The following is a 22,664-nucleotide window of genomic DNA, read 5'->3' as shown; positions in this document are numbered from 1 at the left end:
TGCCCAGAAAACAAAAAATAGAAGTGAAAAGACCAGGACTGGTATCTCTTCTACTCTCAGTTTCAACACTGAATATGACCAAGTATCCAGATCCATAAGGTCTGGACAAGCACAGGACAGATAATCAATTCAGAATTCAGACAGAGGCTTTATACTGAAGAACCTATCCCCGCATAGTTTCTGTCTCTGTTGGATGGTGGCAGCAGGGGACAGAAATCAAAAGAGCGACCTCAACTAATCTAATGAGCAGAATTGCTGCACAGGTTCTCTCCTTGAATAGGATTTGTCACATCTCAGTCAAGGGGAGGGGAATAAAAATCATCAGTCTACCATCCACAAGACGCTGTCACTGGCTTTGTCCTCCCAAAGGTATATGTGGTTATTATCTGCGTAAAGGGAATGCAGAACCGAATGAACTCAGGAGTCAAAACTCAACATGTAAAGCTGCAAAAAAACCCATATTATGTTAGCTATTTATATTGTAATAGGCGCTCTGGCTCTTTTTGTATCAGGACAGCACAGTTGCTCACAAGAATCTGAAGTCTAAATAACGGTACATGCCCCTCAAACTCTCTAATTGATGCATTTACCTAAAAGTGAAATTTTTCTGTTCAGTCAAGTTGAAAAAACTTAAGGGAATAATGATGTCAAATTCTCTGGCAGATAGAAATGACAGCAAGTACCAGTCCTCTTTTCTCTCTAGCTGGGGCAGTATTCCTATCATTAGGAATGAAGATGATATAAATTCACAATTCTTATTTGCTATATAGCAAATAAACATTTAGATTGTGACTACCTAAGAGCAAAATACAGTTAAAGACAAAATGCAGTAAAAATACTGTCTGTAGAATTATTCCAAGGACCCAGTGAACATTGGTAGCAGATCCATCAAAACAGTTCTGAAGTTTGACACATCTGCTCATTGAGATTGATGTATCACCCGAGCGCATCACTTAAACAATCAATATATATAAAAAGATAACTATAAAATCTTGTACACAAATTACCACTTTTTCCTTGTCATTTAAGAATTACACTGATTTTATTTTCCTCATATAAAAGGAGACATTTTACTCTGTGCTGATTTAACAAATATTCTTAATATATTCACAACAATAACACAGCTAAAAAGCTATTCTAATCTCTAAAAGAATCTTTATCATCTGCACATGTGATATATACTGTAAACAATCACTCTGAAAAATATTTTTGTTAAAGTGATTATATTGCACTCAGAATTCTGGGATTCTCGTCCTCCCGTCTGATTTTAAATAAAAGATCAGCTTCATAAAATGGAGCTTTAATTTTCTACTAAAAACAAGTAGGCATGCAATCAATATAATACAATGTATTGAAAATGTCAGAAAAAGGGCGCGTGTTTGGTTATGAAACTGGAGTAAGGAACAATTCTCAAATAGGCCACACAAAAGTAGTATATTGTAAACATTCTGCTGGCTCTAAGGTGTTGCAGGTGCTGTAGAAAGTGCAGTCTAGTTCAGCACCCAAGAGGTACAGAGAATCTGTTCAAGTGTTCTGTACTTCAGGAATTTCCATGCAGCAATGGCATGTGTAATAGATCACACAGAAAGACAGGGTAACGAAACAGAGGTGATTACTGAGTTAATACTGACCTCTTGAAAACAGAGCCAATCTTTATAAGTTCATTGTAATCTTTAAATGCAAGTTTTCCAGGTCTTTACATTTTCTAAAACAGCAATGAAATTGTCATTCTCGCTGCAAATGAAGTACAGAACTAGATTCCCTACTTGTAACTTACATGGATTGTATCCCAGTAGCAGCCTGGATATTACTCCCAGTCTAAAATATCCCCACAAGATACCATAATGCAGAATGTCACCTTGCTTTTACACGAGTTTGCAGGAATGACACCCTTCTCCATGCACTGGCTGGAGAAACACAGGTAATGGAGAGGGAGGGAAAAAAAAAAAGAGGAATGCAGTGTTCTTATGCAGAAAAAGAAATCCTCAGCCAGTGTGAAGAGGCCAGAGATCTTTAAAATTCAAATGAAGACTGTTTTCTCCACTCAGTTGTACAAGAGAACGATTTCTTTATCAAAGCCATTATCTTCAGGTAACATAATATCTTTGGAATCCCTGAGATACTACAGCTCCATGTAACCACCTCAGACAAATGGAGAGACCACTTAGTATACAAATGAACAAGGTGTAAGCCAATATATAGCACCCTGAGTTGCAAGTGAAACAACAGGAATGGGCAACCCATTCCTCAACAGCCAAGAGATGCAGAAGAATGTGCAGAGGAGCAATTATAAGACAGATACCACACAGGAGAACAGAAAAAATTGAAGTATTTCTAAAAGGCCTTTCTTTGTTTGTTGTCAGAGCAGTGAAGAAAAAGAAAACAGTCAGAGGAAAGAGCTATCTGAGAAAGGCCCTGAAGAAATATGGCCATCTAGATGTACAGCAGAACAGTAATGCAAAAGCAGAGACAAGGTAAGTGGTCTTGTTCCAAGTGTGCCCCAAAGGTCAAGCACTCCAGCAGTGACTAAGAACTGTCAGCGATCACCAATCTGCACTCTGGATATAAACCAGGAATATATATATTCTCCCCCTGAAACTACAGGAAAAATACAAAGAAGAAAAATACAAAGTCACAATCAAATCACAGAATACTTTCCATAGTCAAAAATTAAATACTGGCTTCAGAAACAATACAGTCATCTGCTCTGTATCCTAAATAGGGTTAATTGTAAAAAAGAGGTGCTTGTAAAATCTTTTAGGTTTTAAATATTTTATTTCCCAGTATATTGCTAGATAATTTTGCAGTTAAACCAAAAAGGAAGAAATATCAGAGATGAATATGAAATACTTACAACTAGAAAATGGTTGCTGAACCATCTGAATTTCTATAAAGGCATCAATAAAAATGTAAAAACATGGTCTCACAAAATTAATTACAATCTGAAATGCCAGATTGTCTTCACAATGGCCACAATACAAATACTGATGGATTTCTGCAACCAAAAACTAATTGTGACTTTGCCAAAAGATGGCTTAATAAAGCAATCAAAACATCTCTGAAAATTGGGACTTGTATTTCTGTAAGCAATTTGCATTAGAAAAAAAATGCTACCTGGTCACAATTCTACTCTCTTATGGAGTTGTGCTATGTCTCAATACATTCTTGGACGAATGAAGAAAAGTGGATAAAAAGATGAGTAGAAAGAGACACTCTATAAAAACTACTTGTAAAGTATCATAAGTCTGAAAAATATCTGTGGCATTACACAGGCTGATGCAAAGAAAAAAGTTGCAATTTAACCATTTCATGAATATGAACAATGCACTTGTTCCCAGCCATTTAGAATGATCTGACATTCCAAATGCTTATAAAAATTGGGTAATAAAAGAATTAAGTCAATACCCTTAAGTACAATAAATAATGGTGTTTATTATGGTCGGGGCTGACCACGAGCATTTGTTCCATATCTGCTTGGGACATTTGTAAAACCAGTCCTGAATCCTTGAGCTGCTCCCATCCCCGGTATTCCAAGTCCTTGATTGAGTACACTGCTGTAGGGTGTCGATCCATGATTAAAGCCCAATCCATAGGGCTTTGTCTGAGTGTTTAAAAGGATGACTGGACTCACATTTTTGCCTGGCGTGTTAAAAGAAAATTCTGGCGGTGGGCTGCTGGGTTTAGCTGGAGTGGATGTAACAGGGTTCAAATTATCAACAGCTTTCAAAGATGGCATTGGAATAACATGATGATCCGAAAGGTTCAGAATATTGTTTGCAATAGGCACAGATGATAAGGTAGGTCTGATCCAGTCATCTTTGAAAATCTGAACAGTCAAAGTAGAGACCAATGTGTACAATCTGTTAGTGACATGAGCAAGTACCATTTGTTCATTTGCATCTCTCCGAATTCGGACATGTACTGATCCAGCCTAGAAAGTGACAAAAATAAGTTGGCTGTTAACTGTTACTTCAATAAAGGTTCTCTCTATGCATCAAGAAGAGGTAAGTTATCCTGCAGAGAATTATGGCAAGACCTTCTGCAGTGGAGACCACTGACTAAATTAAGAACTTTAATACATACTTCCATAACTATGATACATTTTGATCTTTCCTAATGCTTCGATCTCTTATGAGCATATCAAGATCATAATTTGAGAAAAGTGAGTCTTAAAACCAAACTATACAATACAACATGTGATAGCAGGAAAGACAACAGCTGGGGAGAAAAAATGGCTCAAAAGAAGAACAAAGCGCAGACAAACTTCATATGCCAAATTGAGGCAAAAGTGTCATCACTGTGTTATTGGAGCAGGCAAGAGGACAATGTGCATGGCAAACAGGCTCAAATGGGGACCATTAGCAAGAACAGAGGCAATGGCTGTGTGGAGCTCAGGCCTAGAGCTTTCCCTGGATGTGCATGTAACTGCAGGCTCCCCCTACCTTCCTCTTAGTAACATTATCTTATTGACCTTGATCTACTGCTGCAGAAGAGAGCAGGACACAACACAGAACCCCTCACATGCTTTTTCAGCACATATTTAATAAAGAACATGGTTCACGGTTTGTGCCGTACAAGCCATTTTTACATCAGATGGTGCAGCTGAAAACATATCCAGGTCTCAGGAGGTTTCTACTACAATCTGGAAGATGCTAATAGCTAAATATGCACACAAAGTTCTTGTAAATATCTGTCATCGATCCAACAATGCTGTGATCCAGTATTTTGGGTGACAGAATAGTAAACTGAAAGCTATTTTCACATCAGCAAGTAGGAACTGCAGGCTTTTTCTTTTTTTAAGAAGGGTAGCATACTGGAAGAATTCAGAAGTAGAGAAATATCCTAAGAGTATTAATTTTCCAGCTGTCACAACATCCCTGCATCAACTTATGAATAATCAAGTTCTGTGTGATCATTCTGTATCAGCAAAAAAACCCAAAAAACCCAAACAAACAAAAAAACCCCAAAAACCAAAAAACCAAACCAAAAAACCAAATCAAAACCAAACCAAACAAAAAACCCAAGCAAACAAAAAACACACCAAAAAAACCCAAACCAAACCAAAAAACCCTTCTTTTTTTTTTTATTGGTACATATCTCTAGTTGTTTTGTTCTACCTTCTCCCCTAGAAATGCTGAAAAAATACAATTCTACTGTCTACTGTAGACTTTTAGTACCTGAAGGGTTACAGTTTTCTTCTCTTTTCCTAGACATTTACACTAACACACCATTTGAAAAATGTTTTTGCTGTTGTTTGGGATTTTTGCCAAAATACAAAAGAATTCTATAGTTGCAAAATGCATACTTTAATCCAGAACTGCAGTATACATTAATAATATTACCCAATAGCAAGGCTTTTGAAAAATATAAAGGGCAGGGGAAGAGAAGTTTTGCAATAAAGCACAAGGACTGCATACTGACTCCATCAATTTTTTTATAGTTAAGATTTTAGAAGAAATATCTTTATTTAAATAAAAAGTTTAAAGTAGTAACTGATGACTTTTTTTTTAAAGGTTAAAAAGATATTAGACATGACTTACCAAAGTGCCAAAACCTAATGTCCAAAAATGCTCATTTCGAACTTCCAGCACACCATCCAAAGTTGAAACCTAATTTTGCACAAACATCCAGAAATATGAAAATAAATTATAAGTTTCAAATCCCTTTAGAAATGTACTTTTATGCAAACATAACTGAATAATACATAATTTTCAGTAGTGAAATAAAAGCTCTATACACAGAACAGACGACATCCAAACCAATAAAAAAAGATTTAAGGAACTTATTTCAAGTAACTCTTGCTGACAAACTGCTGTATGTTCTCAACTCAATATGCTGTAAGTCAACAGCTGCCTGTACTCCTTTTCCTCCTCTAACTCACATTTGTAAACCACTTCAGTGGTAGCTCAAATTTAAATAAAAACCAACTTCACTACTTGAACAGATGTGTTCCAGATACCTGAATTTCACTATTCATCTTTGAAAGCAAGTTTCATATTTTCTACATGCAGCTAAAAAATAATATTAAAAAAATAATTTTTTAACAATCTTCTTGGACTACTAGGAAAAACTCTTCACATTCTTGAATGCTTACTTAGTTAGCTGTGCACACTGTGCTATGTATTATACACTGGCTTACCTCTCTAAGAAGTTTATCCAACTGGCCAATCACATGAGGTGGGGTTGTCTTCAAAAAGAAGAGGAAAAAAAAAGAAAATGTTATAATAAATACTAGTTGGCCCTGTTTAAATAAGAGAGCCTTTAAGTCCGGTCTACCTACACAAGAAACCAATGGCATTAAACAATAAATTCTTATGACTTCATGATGCATATTTCCACTGCCTTTAAAATTCTTATAGCACATCACAAATTTCCATGGGAACACTTCTATTCACATGCTTAAAACAGATTTTAAGGTTTGTTTGCTTTTGTTAATGAGGACATTTAACAAAACCGAAATCACAAAACCCATTGTTTTGTGACAATGCCTTACCTGGAGTAGTACTTTCCCACTGTAGACACTCATGGGATACATGGTACCAAATGTCATCAAAGCGATTGCTATAGCAGAGGCTGTGTCTACAGCAAAATAATTGCTAGAGAGAAAGAGCAATTTTAAAGAAAAACCGCTATTTACATTTTTGAAAGGCAGGAAAACTTTCTTATGATTCTTTTTTATTCTTTTAAGTTATATACAGTTATAGAATATTACACATACTAATCTCATTTGAACCATACATCTTGGAAAATAGACAAATGCATTTGTGGAGTTGCAATGCCATTCATACAAAACACAGCTCTAGATGAGATCATTCCTTTCATGTAAAAAATGTATTTTCCCACAGATTGGATACAAAAAGAGTTACTTTTTAAAAACAACAACTGTACCTACTTGATTTCGATGAGCATATATGTAATGCAAAGAGCTAGAGCTCCAGCAATATCAATCAAGACAAAAGGGTTCATCCGTGGCAGAAAGATGCTACTTAATCCTGGGATGATTCCACAAATACTGTAACAAAACAGGAAAAGCAGTTGTCAGCCAGCTGTTCATCATTTTGGAAACCCAAAAGTTACACCCACTATTTCAGCATTTGACTTCAAACACACCTTGCTGTCAGTGTATGATGAGTACTGTAAAGGCCCTTCTAATTCTGCTTAAAGGCTGCTGTCAGCAAAGATTAATCAAGTTTAGATCCATGTCATATTCTTTCCCATATTTAATACTTGACTCTTCCATCTTAAAAAAAAATTTGCCTTAAATCTATCTCCCCATCTACAAAACATTATATTATGCTAATCTTTATGCAGTTTTTCTACACATTAAAATACACATCTTGTGCCAGTTTCTTTTTTTCTTGTAACTCAGCTGGCTGTGTCAGCCATATGCAACACAAGTACTTTACAGGTTCAGATACTGTAAGACTTACATTTATGTAAGTCTTGAGGGGTTTGCATATCACTAGTCTACAACCCATCTGCCACCTTACTGTGCAAAAGTGTTCTAAAGCCAAAGCTAACTAATTCATGGAGTCTGAAAAGAGTAAGGAGACCAGCTAGCTGAATAAGAGGAGACCAAAAAATACCATGAGGGAACACTGGGAAAAGTTACTTATTTATAGCTACCTCCTATCAGTGGGAGAATGAAGAGAGAAAGGAGGTTCTGTACTTCCCAGTTAATACAACTGCATGTCACGTCATGGAAAATTTAAAGGCAGGGACAAAACGAAACATCTTGTTGTTCTGTTTAGAGCCAACCTATGTTTAGACATCATGTGCTGGCCTGCTCCAGTAAGAATCTTAATCAACATAATTATATACAGGTGCAGATATTTTGTAATCAGCACTGCTCCACATGAGGCATCTGAAACAGCTGCTGTATACATACTAATTTTTTTTTTAAATTATTATTATTGGCATAATTGTATACAGCTTATCTCAAAACCCTGTAATAATTCTACACTTTTGATCTCGGACCCCTTCAAGTTACCCATCAGTGTCCTTCCCCATCACACCATATTTCTACACTGATAAAAGAAAAACTCTGCTACTGTCTGTGATTTCTATCCAACTTTTTTTTTTCTTTTTTATATTGAAACTCCAGGTACTTGGGCAACCCAATTATCAGTCTTCCAAAGCTATTTTGCAGAATTTGGCTCTGATGCCCATATAATATCAATTATTCTGTTTAACAAGTCAGTGTTCTCTGCTTTCCTCAACTGTAAAAAGATCACAACACCCAGAAACAGATGGACTTTGAAGCGTAGTTAACATGTTTTACAATATACTTTAACATTCTTATTTCGATACTGACAGCTACTTGGAAGAACGTGTATGGATTAAAATAAACTTTTCTGACATCTGACAAAATTATATGCAAACAATGGTTCAGATATCCAGTACAAGCAAGAGAGTTAACAGACAAGATGAATGAGCAATACTGCTTCTGTCCCTGGAAGACACAGACTTTCCAGTGTCCTGCTGGACAGATGAGGAGTTTCCATAGCTATGTTTCTGTGAGTAACCTGTTTCACATATCACTTTTAAACTCAACCATCTCAGTCATTTGCCCAGCCCACACAGTAAATAAACACAAATTACTACAAAATATATCACTCAGGTAATGAATTTTGAGAAATGCAGTTCAAGTATGTACAAGATAATGCTAGTTTTCCTCGTCTCATTCAAGGAGAATTACATACAATGTACTGAACACATACATTCAAAAGGAAAGATATCCAGAAAGATGTATTTCTGTTAGATTGATGTATCTGGGAAATATGGCAGACAGTGTTTGCTCCAGAGTTCATACATTAAACCTAGAGTAGGTAAAGCTATTTTAAAAGCTCTAATACAACAGTTTATGCCTCAATACCTATCCAAATTGTTATTATATACACAAAACCAACATTGCCTTTCAGAAGCTAACAATTTTGAAAAACAGTATAAAGCTTTACCTTCTACTTAGATCTGCTACATGCTCCTGAAGCCAGCTTGTGCTGGCAGCTGCAAAAGAAAGAGGGTAATAAAGTTACTACAAGTAAAGGTATCCATTTTAAAGTACCTAAATTTTATTTTAAGGAAAGAATCCAATAAATACACTGTGAAGTAGTAAATGTATCTCAGTAGATTCACTGGCATGTGAAAAAAAACAAACTCTGACTTTTCCAGGCAGTAAGTAAAACGCCCATCTTAATCTGAACTGATTAAATACAAATACAATTGCAGATTATAACCATTATCTTTTGTGTAAGATAAAGTATAATGTATAATTATTACTATAAACAATTTACAGTTAGATGGACTGAATGCAAGCCTAACTCACAATGAAAAATGTAAAAGAGCTATTAAGAAGAATTATTACATTATTTTTATCCATTAATATATCCATAAAATGTCTTCCAAGTTCTGCTATCTGTCAGATGACCTTCACTGGTTGAATCCAAAAGATTGAAAATAAAGGATAATTCAACATTAAAATGACCCTTAATTTATCATATTAACGACTACATTCTACTCAGAGCCTTATAAGCAAACTAGAGTTGAAAATCAGATGGCAACTTTAAACTGCATGAGGTTGTAATAGCAATATATGCCCCCTAGTTAAGGAAGTTACCAGACAAGTTATATCTTAATAAAAATACGAACATTAAAATCTTATCTCAGTTGTTGTTATGGTTTAATTAATCACATACCTTCAGAGACATAAGCAAAAGGCTTATTCCTAATGGAAAGCATTGTAAATAGGTTGAAAAAGAGGGCCACGAAAGTACCAACCAGCAGTCGTCCCCTAGGGAGGGGAAAATAAGTATCTTAATTTCACACCATCACAAACTACATTAAGCTATATAAAACTATATATAAATATATATAAATGTATAGTAAAACTACAGTAATTACATCAAACTGTAATTACTAGAAACGATACCAAAATACTTTGCTTGGTATTTTTCACTGAGGCTGAAAACAAGAGTAAGATAAACTAGTGTAATGCTTAATAACTGGCAGCGTATTATCACTGTAAGGGTTATATGAGATCACTGAATTTTGTCCATTATTGTTATCACATTAGGCTGTACCTAATGTTGAATAACAGTTCTTAACTAATTACATGTTTGTCCTTTGAAGACACGAATAAATTGTCCCCTCATCAGCACACCTAAAAAGCTTAGTTTCCTACAGTATGCCCCTATCCTTTTTCTAGAACTACAACTTCACCATACATCCCATGTCCCAGATTTTCGCCATGTAACACCTTCTTTTCCTTTCCACACTTTCTTTATAGTCTTCATGACCTTTGCAACACCTTCAGCTCCCTCATGACCACAGCATCCTTCCCCCCAACATACAAGGTCTCCTAAGAGGCCTCAATAAGAAATGAGAGTAACTAAACTAGAAAACCCAGCAACATAGAGTTAAATCATTATTTAAGAGAGCATCAGAATTACATTTCAACTGGACCTTGAAAAAACTGTTCATAATACAGTTTGCACATAGTTTGAAACAAATGCCAAGGTAGCAAAAGCAATTTGGTGTTGAATGTACTTGCATAACTAACACGTGATAGATTAAGAATTAGAAACATAAAGGGACACGGACACATTTTACATGTCAAAATAATTTCTTACGTGTGTATCTCAGGCTGTTCCAGAAACCGCTCTGCACTACAAAAATAATTGAAAATTTGAGTTATGTTCATACAGTAAAACCTTGAAACCTGAAGCGTATTTTTATAGTTCTGTATATGCCATTCATAAACAAAAACTAATGGATACAGCACTGAAAAAAATTAATTGCTTAGATAAACACAGCAATTTTTACAAGCAATGAAAGCATTTAACACTGAATCAAAGCAGATGTAATTTAGGTTTTCCAAATATTTCCAAACTGTGTTACATAGGTGCTAGCTACCATGAATGCTGCCTACATGATAAAAAGATGCTTGTAAATGAACATGCAAGAACATACTGCTACTGCTACCACCACCACTGTTGGTGACCACAAAAAACTAAGTCTGAAATTTCTGACTTACAGCCTCTCACTAAGTAAGGTCAAATAAAGTAGACATTGGACACTGTGGAAGACACATTGATCTTTTTTTTTTTACGCACTGGTAAATTACCAAATGAGATGTAACAGAAAAGCCTACGATCAGTTTTGATGTTGGAAAATTTGGAGGCTTTGACAGTGGGTCCATTCCAGTGTACTGTCAGTACAACAGACCAACCTTATAGTATAAAATCGCTAAGTTGTTAACATAGCCCTTTATATAGAAAACAGAGCCCTCGAATAGAAAAAGGGATGGTACACTGCCCCAGTTTTAAATCCCAGATGTTAACAAAAGCCTCTTCATCTTTAAACACTAAAATAATTTTTTAAGCTAACCTCCTGAAACACAAATGCTTCCAATCATAGATGGTATGTCAAATTAATATATGAGCAAATTTTGCAGGAGTGAAGCAGTTGATAGTTTAAACATTCAGATTCTTAAGATACTATGTAGCTGCTTTACTTCACTAAGTAACAGAAGTAAAAGAGAAAAAATAATTAAAAACAGTTTTTATTTGTTAATGAATTTAAAAAGTGAAGATGCATAAGGAAATGCATTAAGTTAATTACCCAACATTTTGGAAAAATATACTCTTAAAGACATTGAAACTTTCTCTTGAGAGCTGTTTAATTATATTTATCAATTCCTATCATTATATCTAAACCCTACCTGCAGAGTAATAAATGTGAGTAAGTGGTATGGTTTAGCGATATTTTAAAAAAAATTTTTAATTTTTTTTCTAAAATATCTCTAAAACAGCACTTCTGGAATGCATGTGCTTTGGCTCGATCTGGACCATATCTCAGAATCACAGATTCACAGAATATGCCGATTTGGAAGGGAACATACAAGAATCATTGAGTCCAACTCTTAGGCCTGTACAGGACCGTCCCCAAGAGTCACAGCATGTGCCTGAGAGTATCATCTAAACGCTTCTGTCAGGCTTGGTGCTGTGACTACTTCCCTGCGGAGCCTGTTCCAGCACCCAACCACCCTCTAGGTGAAGAATATCTTCATACATTACAAAAAATTAAAGAAAACAGTACACAACTTACCTTTCTTTCAGTATAAAAAGAGCACCAAGCTGTGCCAGAACTGTAGATGCAAATACGGCTAGAACTTCAAACCTTTCAAATCTGAAATTTGAGAATTAAGTTTAGGAACACTGAACATCAAACAGAGTTTTTTCCGTACAGTAACCAGCAGGACAGACCTACTCTTTCCAATTCCTTCAAAAGCAGACAGATGGGAAGAAACGGGAATTTTACAGAGTGGGCATTATTTTCAGTTTCTTTTAAGTCATTACTCCACTTACCAGATACAGCTTAAAATTAAGTATTTCTTAATTCTTCTTCCTGTCCCTCCCCTACTCTGTAACTGTTTTTTACAACATCAGTCTTGGCCCTCCTTATTTCTGGGCTCTTTCACACACAAATTATTACTCATGGCTGTTAGGGGATCCAGGCAATGATAGCCAGCAACATATCAAATGTTGCATTATCAAACACCAGATCTTGTTATTAGTACTTACCCAAATGAATAGACTGGGCTGGGTTTCTTCATCATCACCCAGTAGCTTATTAGACATGTTATCAAACTGAAAAAAGAGGGAGAATTAGACTATGATAAATAACTGCAGCCTTTATAAACTGGACAATCTACAAATACACTTGAGCCATCAGAACTCCACACACAAATATGACCACATCTTACCCTGACTCAACACCTCCACCACTGTCACAATGACTGTTCCAGTGAATCCAGAAAAGGTTGTGCTTGGGAATAAAGCTGAGACTGCACGATGATGTCTCAGCTGGTCCCATAAAAAGGGCAGCAAATAATTTTAGCAGAATGGTAGTCGATCTAATTCCTCAGAGCAGGAGACAGCCTAACGCTGTCCTTATGGCATGCTGTGCTTACAAAGACTACCACCAACCTTCTTCAATATAGAACATCAACCAGCCTAAATCAAGTTTACCATAACTCCAAATGCAATGCATTTTTCCTCTGAGACCCTGACACAAAATAGCATAACCAGTGTTTAATTTGCATGTGCTCCATGAATTTTTCTGAAAGGGATCTGGAGCATACGAGACCAGGTACCCCAGAACCTGACTAACAGGCAAAAGTGATTTGACAAAATCTTCTTAATACTGTCTAGTACCACACATAGTAATGAAAAGTACAAAGCAAAAGCCAGGGAAAGTACCAAACTAGACACCCAGTAAATGTTCCTCTTGCATTTGCTTTTTGAACTTGCCTAGAGATACTGTAACCTGAGAAAGGCCATTTAAATAAGAAGGAAGCTAATCAGCAAGACTGTGAAAAGAAAGAAATCAGCATGAAAAGTGAAAAAAAAAAAAAAGCAAAGGAAGTTTTCCACTCAACTCTTCTTTTAGACATACACCAGGAATTTGGTTTAGCACTCTAGACTGAGTCTCAGGCCACGGCCAAGTATTGCCTTTCTTTGTCACAGTGTAATTGCTCTACATATATGGCCAAAACAGATTTACTTTCTTTGGCTGCACTGATGTATACAACCTCTAATCTAACTGGCCATTCATTGACAGCCACAGGTCTTTCTTACTATCTTCTTCCCACGTTTTTCTTTCACAATTAACACTAGAATTCCAATTATTTTATCCCCATGGTACTAGTCGGAATTTTTCAAGGATGAGTCTCATTTACTTTGCCTATTTTTAACTCTATTGACTCCTTCAGACAGTTTTTTTAAACAGGAATCCATATGGATTTGATGCCATCTCTGCCTTCATGCAGTCCTTTCATAATTAATGACAATGTTAAATCAGACTGGATCAAGAACTGATCCCTACAACTGATGAACAATCACATCCTCACAACCTGATCCCCAGCTGTGCTGAGTGAAAGAAAAATCAGAGGAAATAATACTGCTCATACACAAAACAGCAAATTCATATACTCAGTAAGACTATTATAAACAACCAGGAAGATGAGAAAAATGAAATAACCAGAAATTGAATTTTGCAGCAGAATTACTGAGCATTGTTCTCCCTTAGAGCAAATCAAAACTCTTGAAAGAGATCGCTGTAAGATAGAATAGTCTTCTAGTCCAACCCCAGAAAAGTTGCCAGGGGTATTCTATCTTCTCCTAAAACTAAAATTCTACACAAATAGGAAATACAACATCAAAACTTCCCCCAAGGTGAAAAAGGTATTTTGGGTCAAGATGACAAAACTCAGCAGATACAAAATTGTACGAAAAATACGAGATTCATTAAAGTTAAAGCACAATTCTAATGCAGTACAGATTAATTTAACTGAATATATTTCACGTCTGTACTACCAATATTACCAAAAGTGTTCAGAACTATCATACTTAAAAGTAGTTTTAATATAATTTTCTTAAGAAACAAGAAAAACACTAAAAATATCTAATACCACATGGGAAGAGTGCCTGGGACTCAGCTCATTAATATTTTTGAAATAGAAATACAATTACCTACTCCTTGTTTACTGATGCTAAAACTGAGGGTTACTTCAAAATCAACGACACTGGCATTAGGGAAATGCTCTGAGTGAACAACCACATGACAGTTTGATGCTAGAATCTGTTTTATGTTGTCATGCATCTGCACAGAGAATTCCATGACTGAACTGATTTGCTACTAGTCATTCTCAGTACAGCTATGGTGGGTTTTATAATCTATTTATTGTGATGTCCAATTTTATACTTATTTATTCTATATTTAAACCAGTTACTGTTTCTGTACTGATGACTAAGTTACATGTGTTTGCATCTGTAAGTAAATGTTAAGCGTATGGAAATATAAAAAGACAGCCACAAATGAACAGTAAGACAAAATGGGAAAAAAACTCACCTGAAAAGGTCAAAGATTGTCAAATATGTGTAAGCAGTTAAAGCTGTAAAAAAAGCAAATATTAAAAATTAATATAGTTTTTCAATGCAGAAATCACTTCTATTCTAAGTCCCTTTCATGCAGCTCTTTTCAATCTTCTATCTACATAAACCGTCTCTGCTTGATAGAACAAGTCTCTGTGAATGTTCTAAACACACCAATATATTTAACATCAAACAGATTGATTATGGCAATCCTCATTCTACTAAACCATGTAATAATGCCGAGATACAAAATGTATTACATTTGTGACTATGTTGTGACTAGGAATTTAAACACAGAAAAGTCGGGAGATCTTCCAAAAGCACATCACCCACCAAAGCAAGAGATTTCTTATGTGCATTACTGCAGTGAAAAGTAGGTTCAACAGAATTTTTTACTTGCTTTGCATCTCCCACCTATCTCAAAACCACAAGGAAAACTGTGACAAAAATTAAAAATGTTCAACCTTCTATTTTCAGTACAGAAGATCTCGAAGCCCCTATTCAGAAGCAGAAGACATACAAAACTGCGCTGGGTCTGGCTGAGATGGAGTTCATTTCCCCACAGCAGCCCTCGCAGTGCTGTGCTCTGCATTGGTAGCTACCAAGGTGTTGATAACACACTGGTGTTTTGGCTGCTGCTGAGCAGTGCTGGCACAGCATCAGCGCTGTCTCTCAACATTCCCCCCCTATCAAGGGGTTGGGGGTGGGCAAGATCCTGGGAGGGGACACAACTAGGACAGCTCATCCAAACTGACCAAATGGTTATTCCACACCATGTGATGTCAGCTCAAATATAAAAGCTAAGAAAAGGAGGGGGAAGAGGAGGGCATTCGTTATTAGAACGTTTGTCTTCCAGAGCAATTGCTACGCGTGCTGAAGCCCTGCTTCCTGGGAAGTGGATGAACATCACTTGCTGATGGGACGTAGGGAGTAATTTTTTTTCTCTTTCCTTATGAGTGTGCAACCTTTTGAACCTTTTGCTTTAGTAAAGTGCCTTATCTCACCCTAAAAGCTGTCTTCCATCTTATCTTCTCTTCCCTTTTTCTCTCCACAGCTTGGTGGGCAATGTTCAGCCAAGGTCAACATACCACAGAAACACTGAAAAGGGGCATTCCTGGAATCAAAGAAGCCTAAGCCATTTGCCACACTACAAACATCTTCATTCAACTGCAAGTGAGGGCTGTTGTATGTCACTGGTGATATTTATACAAGGAACAGGTTTGAGGACTAACTCAAAAGTCTACTGGATTTCAGTCTTAAAAATGAAGAAGATACTGCTGGAAGCAAACAACCAGCAGGTCGGGAAAACCTTTCATTCATTCACACTTGACTGTGAAAAATGTCTCTAAACTGACTGTGGCAAATCAAAAGGAAGCTCTTTCTGAACCTGGCTGTGTAGCCACCTACCTGCACTACCTGTTGAACTTTGCTTTTTCAGTCTGTTAGAACTTCACAAGCTAAGAAACACATGGTAGTTGGTTGTAGCTTCAGTACAGGAGAGTCACCTACCTATGCTGTTTGTAGAGCTGCACCACATGAGCAGGAAGCCAATACATATTAAATTTATAGCACCAAACAGCAAAATCTTCCAGGACTGTTGATGAGAATAAATATGTATTTTACATCTTCCAAAATTTACAAGACAAAAATATATCTATTTGGTTTTAAAAAACAATATTGCAGGACTTCATCATGAAAATAGAACTGGCTTCTCTTCCCTCCCAAAAATTTACCACTCGTTTCAGAACAACAAGCCCTTATTCTATTTTAAACTTCATAGATTATTTCTAAACTCCTTTATAAACAGCCCTTGTTCACCATGCTTAAAATACCTTTTTGGTCTAAAAAAAAAAATCACCCCTGTATAACATTTGCATTTTATTGTAGCACACGCCATCTGACTTCTGAAGACAGATTTGTACAACTTTATATTAATGGGTTCCTTTTTTTTGAGGCGAAACTTTGGACCCAAAAACATCTGCACATATTCAGTTTAGAGTTCTACTGAACACATTAAATATAAGTATAATTCTGGAGAACACTAATCAACAGGGACAGTGCACAGGAAGGAATCCAGCTTCAGAGCTGAATTCTTTTCTTAAGCACAACTAGAAAATTCAAAGAATAATTTTCAAAATATACTTAATAATATATTTTAACTTATCACAGCTAATGTCTTTTTATTATTGTGATGACTTTTTAAAGCAATACTTACCCTTCTATCTGCTACAACCAACCTAAATTCATGTGTTAACTTTCCAACCAATGATCTCTGTGATTTACGGAACAGATGTATTGTCCCCTTAAAAAAAAATTCAATAGTTTAATTAAAACATTTTACTTAAGCCATGGTTTAAATTAGCAAAAAGAAAATATTCATTTGTGAACTATTTTCATAATTATATCAAAGACTCAAAAGTAATTTTTTGTGTAACTAGTAAATATCTCATAGACAATAAATAAAACAGTATTTTGGTAGCCATTTCACATGGTTATTCTATTAGAAAATGATGAATTACTTAGAATCAAGCTTCATTTAGACATAATCCACAATTCAAGCTTACAGGAAAACATAATAAAATTTAAAGAGTGGGTTTAAACTTTTATTTAGATAAAACTACTACAGACAGTCTGACAACACAAATATTTTTCTTTATCAAAGCATACTTCCCACCTAAAGCCAACAGATTTACTAAACAGGAAAATACTGTTTATGTATCTATAAAAGAGAACCCATCAGAGAAGTAAAAACAATGCTAGTATCATCTGTGATGTGGTGGACACGAGGCCAATAACACTATGAGAGATACAAACAAGCTCAGTTACAGCTTAACTTAATCATGCACAGTAGATGTGGTCACTGTAGGTGCTCCGTCTCCTAACTTCCAGTGGCATGCAGATAAGCTCTTTCCTGGTGTGGAGGGGATGTATGTGCATGCAGGAGATGGGAATGAGGGGGGGCTATGTGCCTTTCCTGAAAGCATGACAGGGAGCAAACAATTCATCAGCCATGCCACTTGGCTCCCTTCCCTCAGAGGTCTCAAGCTTCTGGTCAGTTGTTTTCCATCCTGCTGTCCCCACAAAGAAATAAGCTTTCCATGTGAAAAGCCCTTCTGATTTGCAATAGAAATTTGTGGATTTGTAATGGATGGTCTGTCATCCGCAGCAATTTGGGGCTGGACAAAATAAGGTTTGATTTTAAACTATCACACTTCAAGTACCAGCAGAAGACAAAAAGATATCCTAATGGGCTGGTCACCAAAGCAAACTCAATTAACTTACAGACATCTTTGTCAACACAGCTGTATTTTACATTATCTGAGAAATATATGTGTGCCATGAATTAAAATTTAAGCAGTACTACAGATCCAAGTTTAGGTCATCTGGGGCAAAACACTGGCACTTATTGTTTTCTTTACTAGCAAATCATTACACGATTATTTTATTTCTCAATGGAGACATGCAGGATGCCAGAACACTTTGGAAAGCTTTTCTAACAGGCAGTGGACTGCCTACCTATGAAGGTTGCTGTATTGCAGAATCACAGAATATCCTGAGTTGGAAGGGACCCACAAGGATCACCAAATTCCAACTCCTGGCCCTGCATAGGACAGCCCCAAGAATCACATCACATGCCTGAGGGCGTTGTTCAAACACCTCTTGAACTCTGTCAGGCTTGGCACTGTGACCACTTCCCCAGGGAGCCTGTTCCAGTAGCCAATCACCCTATGGGTGAAGAGCCTTTTCCTAATATCCAACCTAAATCTCCCCGACACAACTTCAGGCCATTCCCTTGGGTCCTGTCACTGATCACCAGAGGGAAGAGATTAGTCCCTGCACCTCCTCTTTCTCTCAAGAGGAAGCTGCAGACTGCCATGAGGTCTCCCCTCAGTCTCCTTCAGGCTGAACAGACCAAGTGACCTCTGCTGCTCCTCAAACGGCTTCCCCTTCAAGCCCTTCACCATCTCCGCAGCCCTCTCTGTTGCCTTCGCACCCATTTCTTTCCCGCACTATGTCCCTTGCCCAGTCACATTATGCCCCATCTCCCTGCTTACTGAAGGATGCTGTGCTGTATATTCTGTGCCACAGAGAACCTCGCACAAACCCATCCTAATCACAGCTCACCCCGCAAGCGAGCTCTAACGCAGCAGGTGTTGCACCTTGGCATTAAAGCTTCCCTAAATCCTACTGTTCTGCCAACACCTCAGTGCGGGCGAGGAGGGCAGCTGCCCCACACCTCAGCCTCTGAGGGTCCCCGTGTGGTGCTAAAAGAGCTGCACAAAGAAGTGTTTCCGCAGCGAGCGCCCGCGTCTGCTCCGACAATGCCAACAGGTGACAGCACCTGTTATTGACATCGATGTCACTTCATTGATACTCAGCATGGAAAGAGAACATTTCGCCGCCCAGATGAACACACACACAAAGAGGTCGTTCCCACAAGAACGACTTCTTCTCTTTGGGAAGCGAGACACAGAGTGACAGCCCCGTGTTCCCACCGACGGACAGGAGCAAGGGCACTGTAACCTGCTTGTCCTGGGGTAAATCCCAGTTCCCTGACTGATGTGCCGGGGAGTGAAAACTCTGAGGCTCAAACCCAGCCCGGTTATCTCATTCGAGACGCCCCTCCGGCAGAGCAGCCCCCACGACCCCGGCACCATCCCGCCTCTGCCGCGGTGCCGGCTGGCTGCGGCCCCGAGAGCCCGCGGCGACCGCGCTGGAGGGGAGGGCGGGGAGCTCCGAGGAGGAAACACCGCACGGACACCGACGCCCCCCGCAGCCCTCGGGCCCCGGGGCCCCAAAAGGCCGCGTCAACCCGGGCGCCCCGCGGCGCCGCCGCCCCGGCGGAGAAAGGGGCGCCTCCAGCAGCCTCCTCGCTCCCTGTCCGAGGCACGACTTCCCTTGCCCCCTCCCTCCCCCCGGCGGGGGCCACTCACCATATTACTCCCCGCAGCGGAAGAGACGGCGCCATGCGAGGCCGGAAAAGGCGGGGCGGCTCCCGTCGCCGCGGCAACGAGCGGGCCCGGCCGGACACGTGGCGGAAGCGGCGCCCGCCCGGAGCCCGCGGCGGCTCCGTCCTGCTGCCCCGGGGGATGCGCGGCCAAACCCGCCCTCCCTGCCTCCCTTCGCATTCACAAGTGGCGGCCCACGCACGTCCCTTGGGAGATGCGGGTCATATACGCCGCCGCACCGCATTGCTGCGGTTTATCTGCCCGCTGCCTGCGAGAATCCGAGAAAAGGGCTCGGACGGGTGGTCACGATCACAGAATAAACTGGATTGGAAAAAGATCATCGAGACCAACCTATGACCGAACATCACCATGTCAACTAGACTAGGGTACTAAGTGCCACGTCCAGTCTTTCCTTAAACACCTCCAGGGACACCTCCATCCGTTCCAGTGTCTAATCACCCTTTCAGTGAAGAAATTCTTCCTAGGGTCCAACCCGAACCTCCCCTGGCGCTGCTTGAGACCGTGTCCTCTTGTGTCACTAGTTGCCTGAGAGAAGATGCCGACCCCCACCTCGCTACAACCTCCTTTCAGGTGATTGTAGAGAGCAATAAGATCCCCCCGAGTCTCTTTTTTCCTAGAGTAAACAACCCCAGCTCCCCCAGCTGCTTCTGGTAGGACTTGTGCTCCAGACCCTTCCCCAGCCTCGTTGCCCTTCTCTGGACATGCTCCAGCACCTCAATGCCCTTCCTAAATTGAGGGGCCCAGAACTGAACACAGTACTCAAGCTGTGGCCTCACCAGTGCCGAGTACAGGGGGACGATCACTGCCCTGGTCCTGCTGGACACACTGTGGATGATACAAGCCAGGATGCCCTTGGACTTTTTGGCCACTAGGGCACACTGCTGGCTCATGTTCAGCCAGTCAAACAGCACGCCCAGGTCTTTTTCCACTTGGCTGCCTTCCAGCCACTCCTCCGCCAGCCTGTACTGCTGCATGGGGTTGTTGTAACCCAAGTGCAGGACCTGGCTCTTTGCCTTATGGAACCTCAAACAAGTATCTCGTATGCCACCCCACCATATTTCTGCGTTTTATCTGCTCACTGCCTGCGAGAACACAAGGAAAGGTTTCTGATGTGGTGGTCATGATACAGCAACTCTGCAAGGATGGGTTTGCTCCCCAGTATAAAAATATACCTGAAGTCACACTAGCATCACCACAGCCAGCACTCGCTCTGCTGCTGTACTGGGCACTAATGGCAGTCAGTACACAGCTTTCAGAAGGGATTTTTTTTCCCCACCAAAACCCCCAAAGAACAGTAGCTCTCCAAACTACAGAAACTCTGTTGAAAATCTAGTCACTTTGTTATGTGCTAAAATTCTGAGAACTGCTCCTGTTGCCCTGAATATGTTAAAAACATTAGAAGCATTACAGTCCAGATGAGGAATCTACATCCCAAAGTCTATTGCAGTCTGAAGCAAAAAGCAAGCTTTGAAGGAGGATTCTGCTAGGGACTATTGTTACTGAGGCTCTGGAACACCAGGACATGAGGACTGCAAGGTGACAGCCATCCCCTCGTGTGGGCTGACCAGCAGACTGCTTAACTGTGCCCAATTGTTTGTCAGAAGGAATTTGCACGCTAAGATCACTTCACATGGAACCAGCATTCACGAGAACAAAATACAGAACAGAAGTCATCTTCGAAGTTTAGATAGGTCTCTTAAGGAAAATTGTGTTGTAAAACACCTGCATGGGATTTAATGAACCAAAAGATTTAGTCATAAACCAGCTTATTTATTATTGCATTTGCAAACCAATTAGAAGAGGTAGGAACAAAAATTGAAGCAAGCTATTTTATTAAAACAGATTGTTGTACGTACTAAGATACAACTTTCTCTAACACTGCCCTATCTTTGTTCTTTCAACAGTCTATTCAGTTGTCTAGTGCTCATAGTTAAAGTGGTTAAAAATGTTATTTGCATCTCATCTGTTCTGTAAAACATACCAGAAGACTTACCTGCCTGTGGCTGAGAGAGAGGCCTGTACATCAACTGAAACCAGGAACAAGCCATGTTCTTGTTTCCCAGCCACTCTGCGTAAACTTTAAGTGTGTATTGTCTCCTGTTTATGTGCATTTGCAAAGCATTGTGATTGAATTATTGATTAAAAAAACAAAATAATTTTTATTTTCCAGAGTGTTATCTGGTCCTTACACAGCACAGGATCATTAATTAAGAACAACTATCAGACTTGATAGGTAATTATATTCCATGAAACACGTATTTAATGTCCCAGACTTCATTCTAAGCTGTTGGCTGTAATCAACAATTTTTTTCCAGTCTACAGAAGTGGTTTTGGGAACATTTTCAGAAAATAAGCTTTGCACTGTATAGAATCTGCATGACAGGTAAGAGAATTCAAATTGCACCTGCTGCCTCCATTCAAATTTAATCAGGCAATCAGAACTTAACATGAACCACTAGGGTCACATTTTATCTTGTATGATTTGCTCCACAAATATAAAGTTGTTTGGCTACTTCATTACTGACATACTGTCAGGCTTTTTGATTATTTCATGCCTTATTCCCAGAAGAGGCCAACAGTTAGAAACTCCATTAGTAGAAGTGTCTTCTCAGAAGACAAATACTACAACTAATAGCACAGCTAATACCAGCCTTATGCATATAACAAAACTAACAGTCTTCAAGGATGTCTTACAATGGAGGCAATTTTTAGGCCTTTTAGAAATTGCTAGAAGGAGATTTGAAAATAACAGAAGTGACAG

At 38.8% G+C, this 22,664-nt stretch overlaps 1 protein-coding gene across 2 annotated transcripts; it reads right to left on the bottom strand.

The window, feature by feature from the left end:
• Positions 1-1,023: 1,023 nt before the first annotated feature.
• SLC30A6 (solute carrier family 30 member 6) lies at positions 1,024-19,936 on the bottom strand. Of its 2 annotated transcripts, none has more exons than XM_017806796.1 (14): positions 19,868-19,936; positions 17,149-17,235; positions 16,443-16,527; positions 14,911-14,953; positions 12,582-12,647; positions 12,106-12,186; positions 10,629-10,664; positions 9,696-9,790; positions 8,958-9,006; positions 6,893-7,012; positions 6,494-6,596; positions 6,140-6,187; positions 5,541-5,609; positions 1,024-3,826 (listed from the first exon to the last, which is right to left on the bottom strand). In XM_017806796.1, the coding sequence occupies exons 1-14, from the start codon at positions 19,868-19,870 to the stop codon at positions 3,434-3,436; spliced, it is 1,278 nt and encodes a 425-aa protein (XP_017662285.1). In that variant the 5' UTR covers positions 19,871-19,936; the 3' UTR covers positions 1,024-3,433. The 2 variants fall into 2 exon arrangements, with proteins under 2 accessions (XP_017662285.1, XP_017662284.1); XM_017806795.1 differs by having other exon boundaries at positions 2,762-3,931.
• Positions 19,937-22,664: the final 2,728 nt, after the last annotated feature.

Source organism: Lepidothrix coronata, unplaced genomic scaffold (genome assembly GCF_001604755.1).
Source record: "Lepidothrix coronata isolate B3197 unplaced genomic scaffold, Lepidothrix_coronata-1.0 Scaffold16, whole genome shotgun sequence".
NCBI classification, from domain to species: Eukaryota; Metazoa; Chordata; class Aves; order Passeriformes; family Pipridae; genus Lepidothrix; species Lepidothrix coronata.
The sequence above is the reverse complement of the archived record's forward strand: the minus strand, read 5'-3'. Positions and strand labels throughout refer to the sequence as shown.

What these genes read in the sequence shown, in the direction of transcription:
- SLC30A6 (XM_017806795.1), bottom strand. An exon ending in CAGCTCTACAAACAGCATAG is followed by an intron (nt 14,954 to 16,442) that starts GTAGGTGACTCT and finishes CTTTTTTTACAG; the next exon opens with CTTTAACTGCTTACACATAT. An exon ending in TGGATAAACTTCTTAGAGAG is followed by an intron (nt 5,610 to 6,139) that starts GTAAGCCAGTGT and finishes GTGCAAAATTAG; the next exon opens with GTTTCAACTTTGGATGGTGT.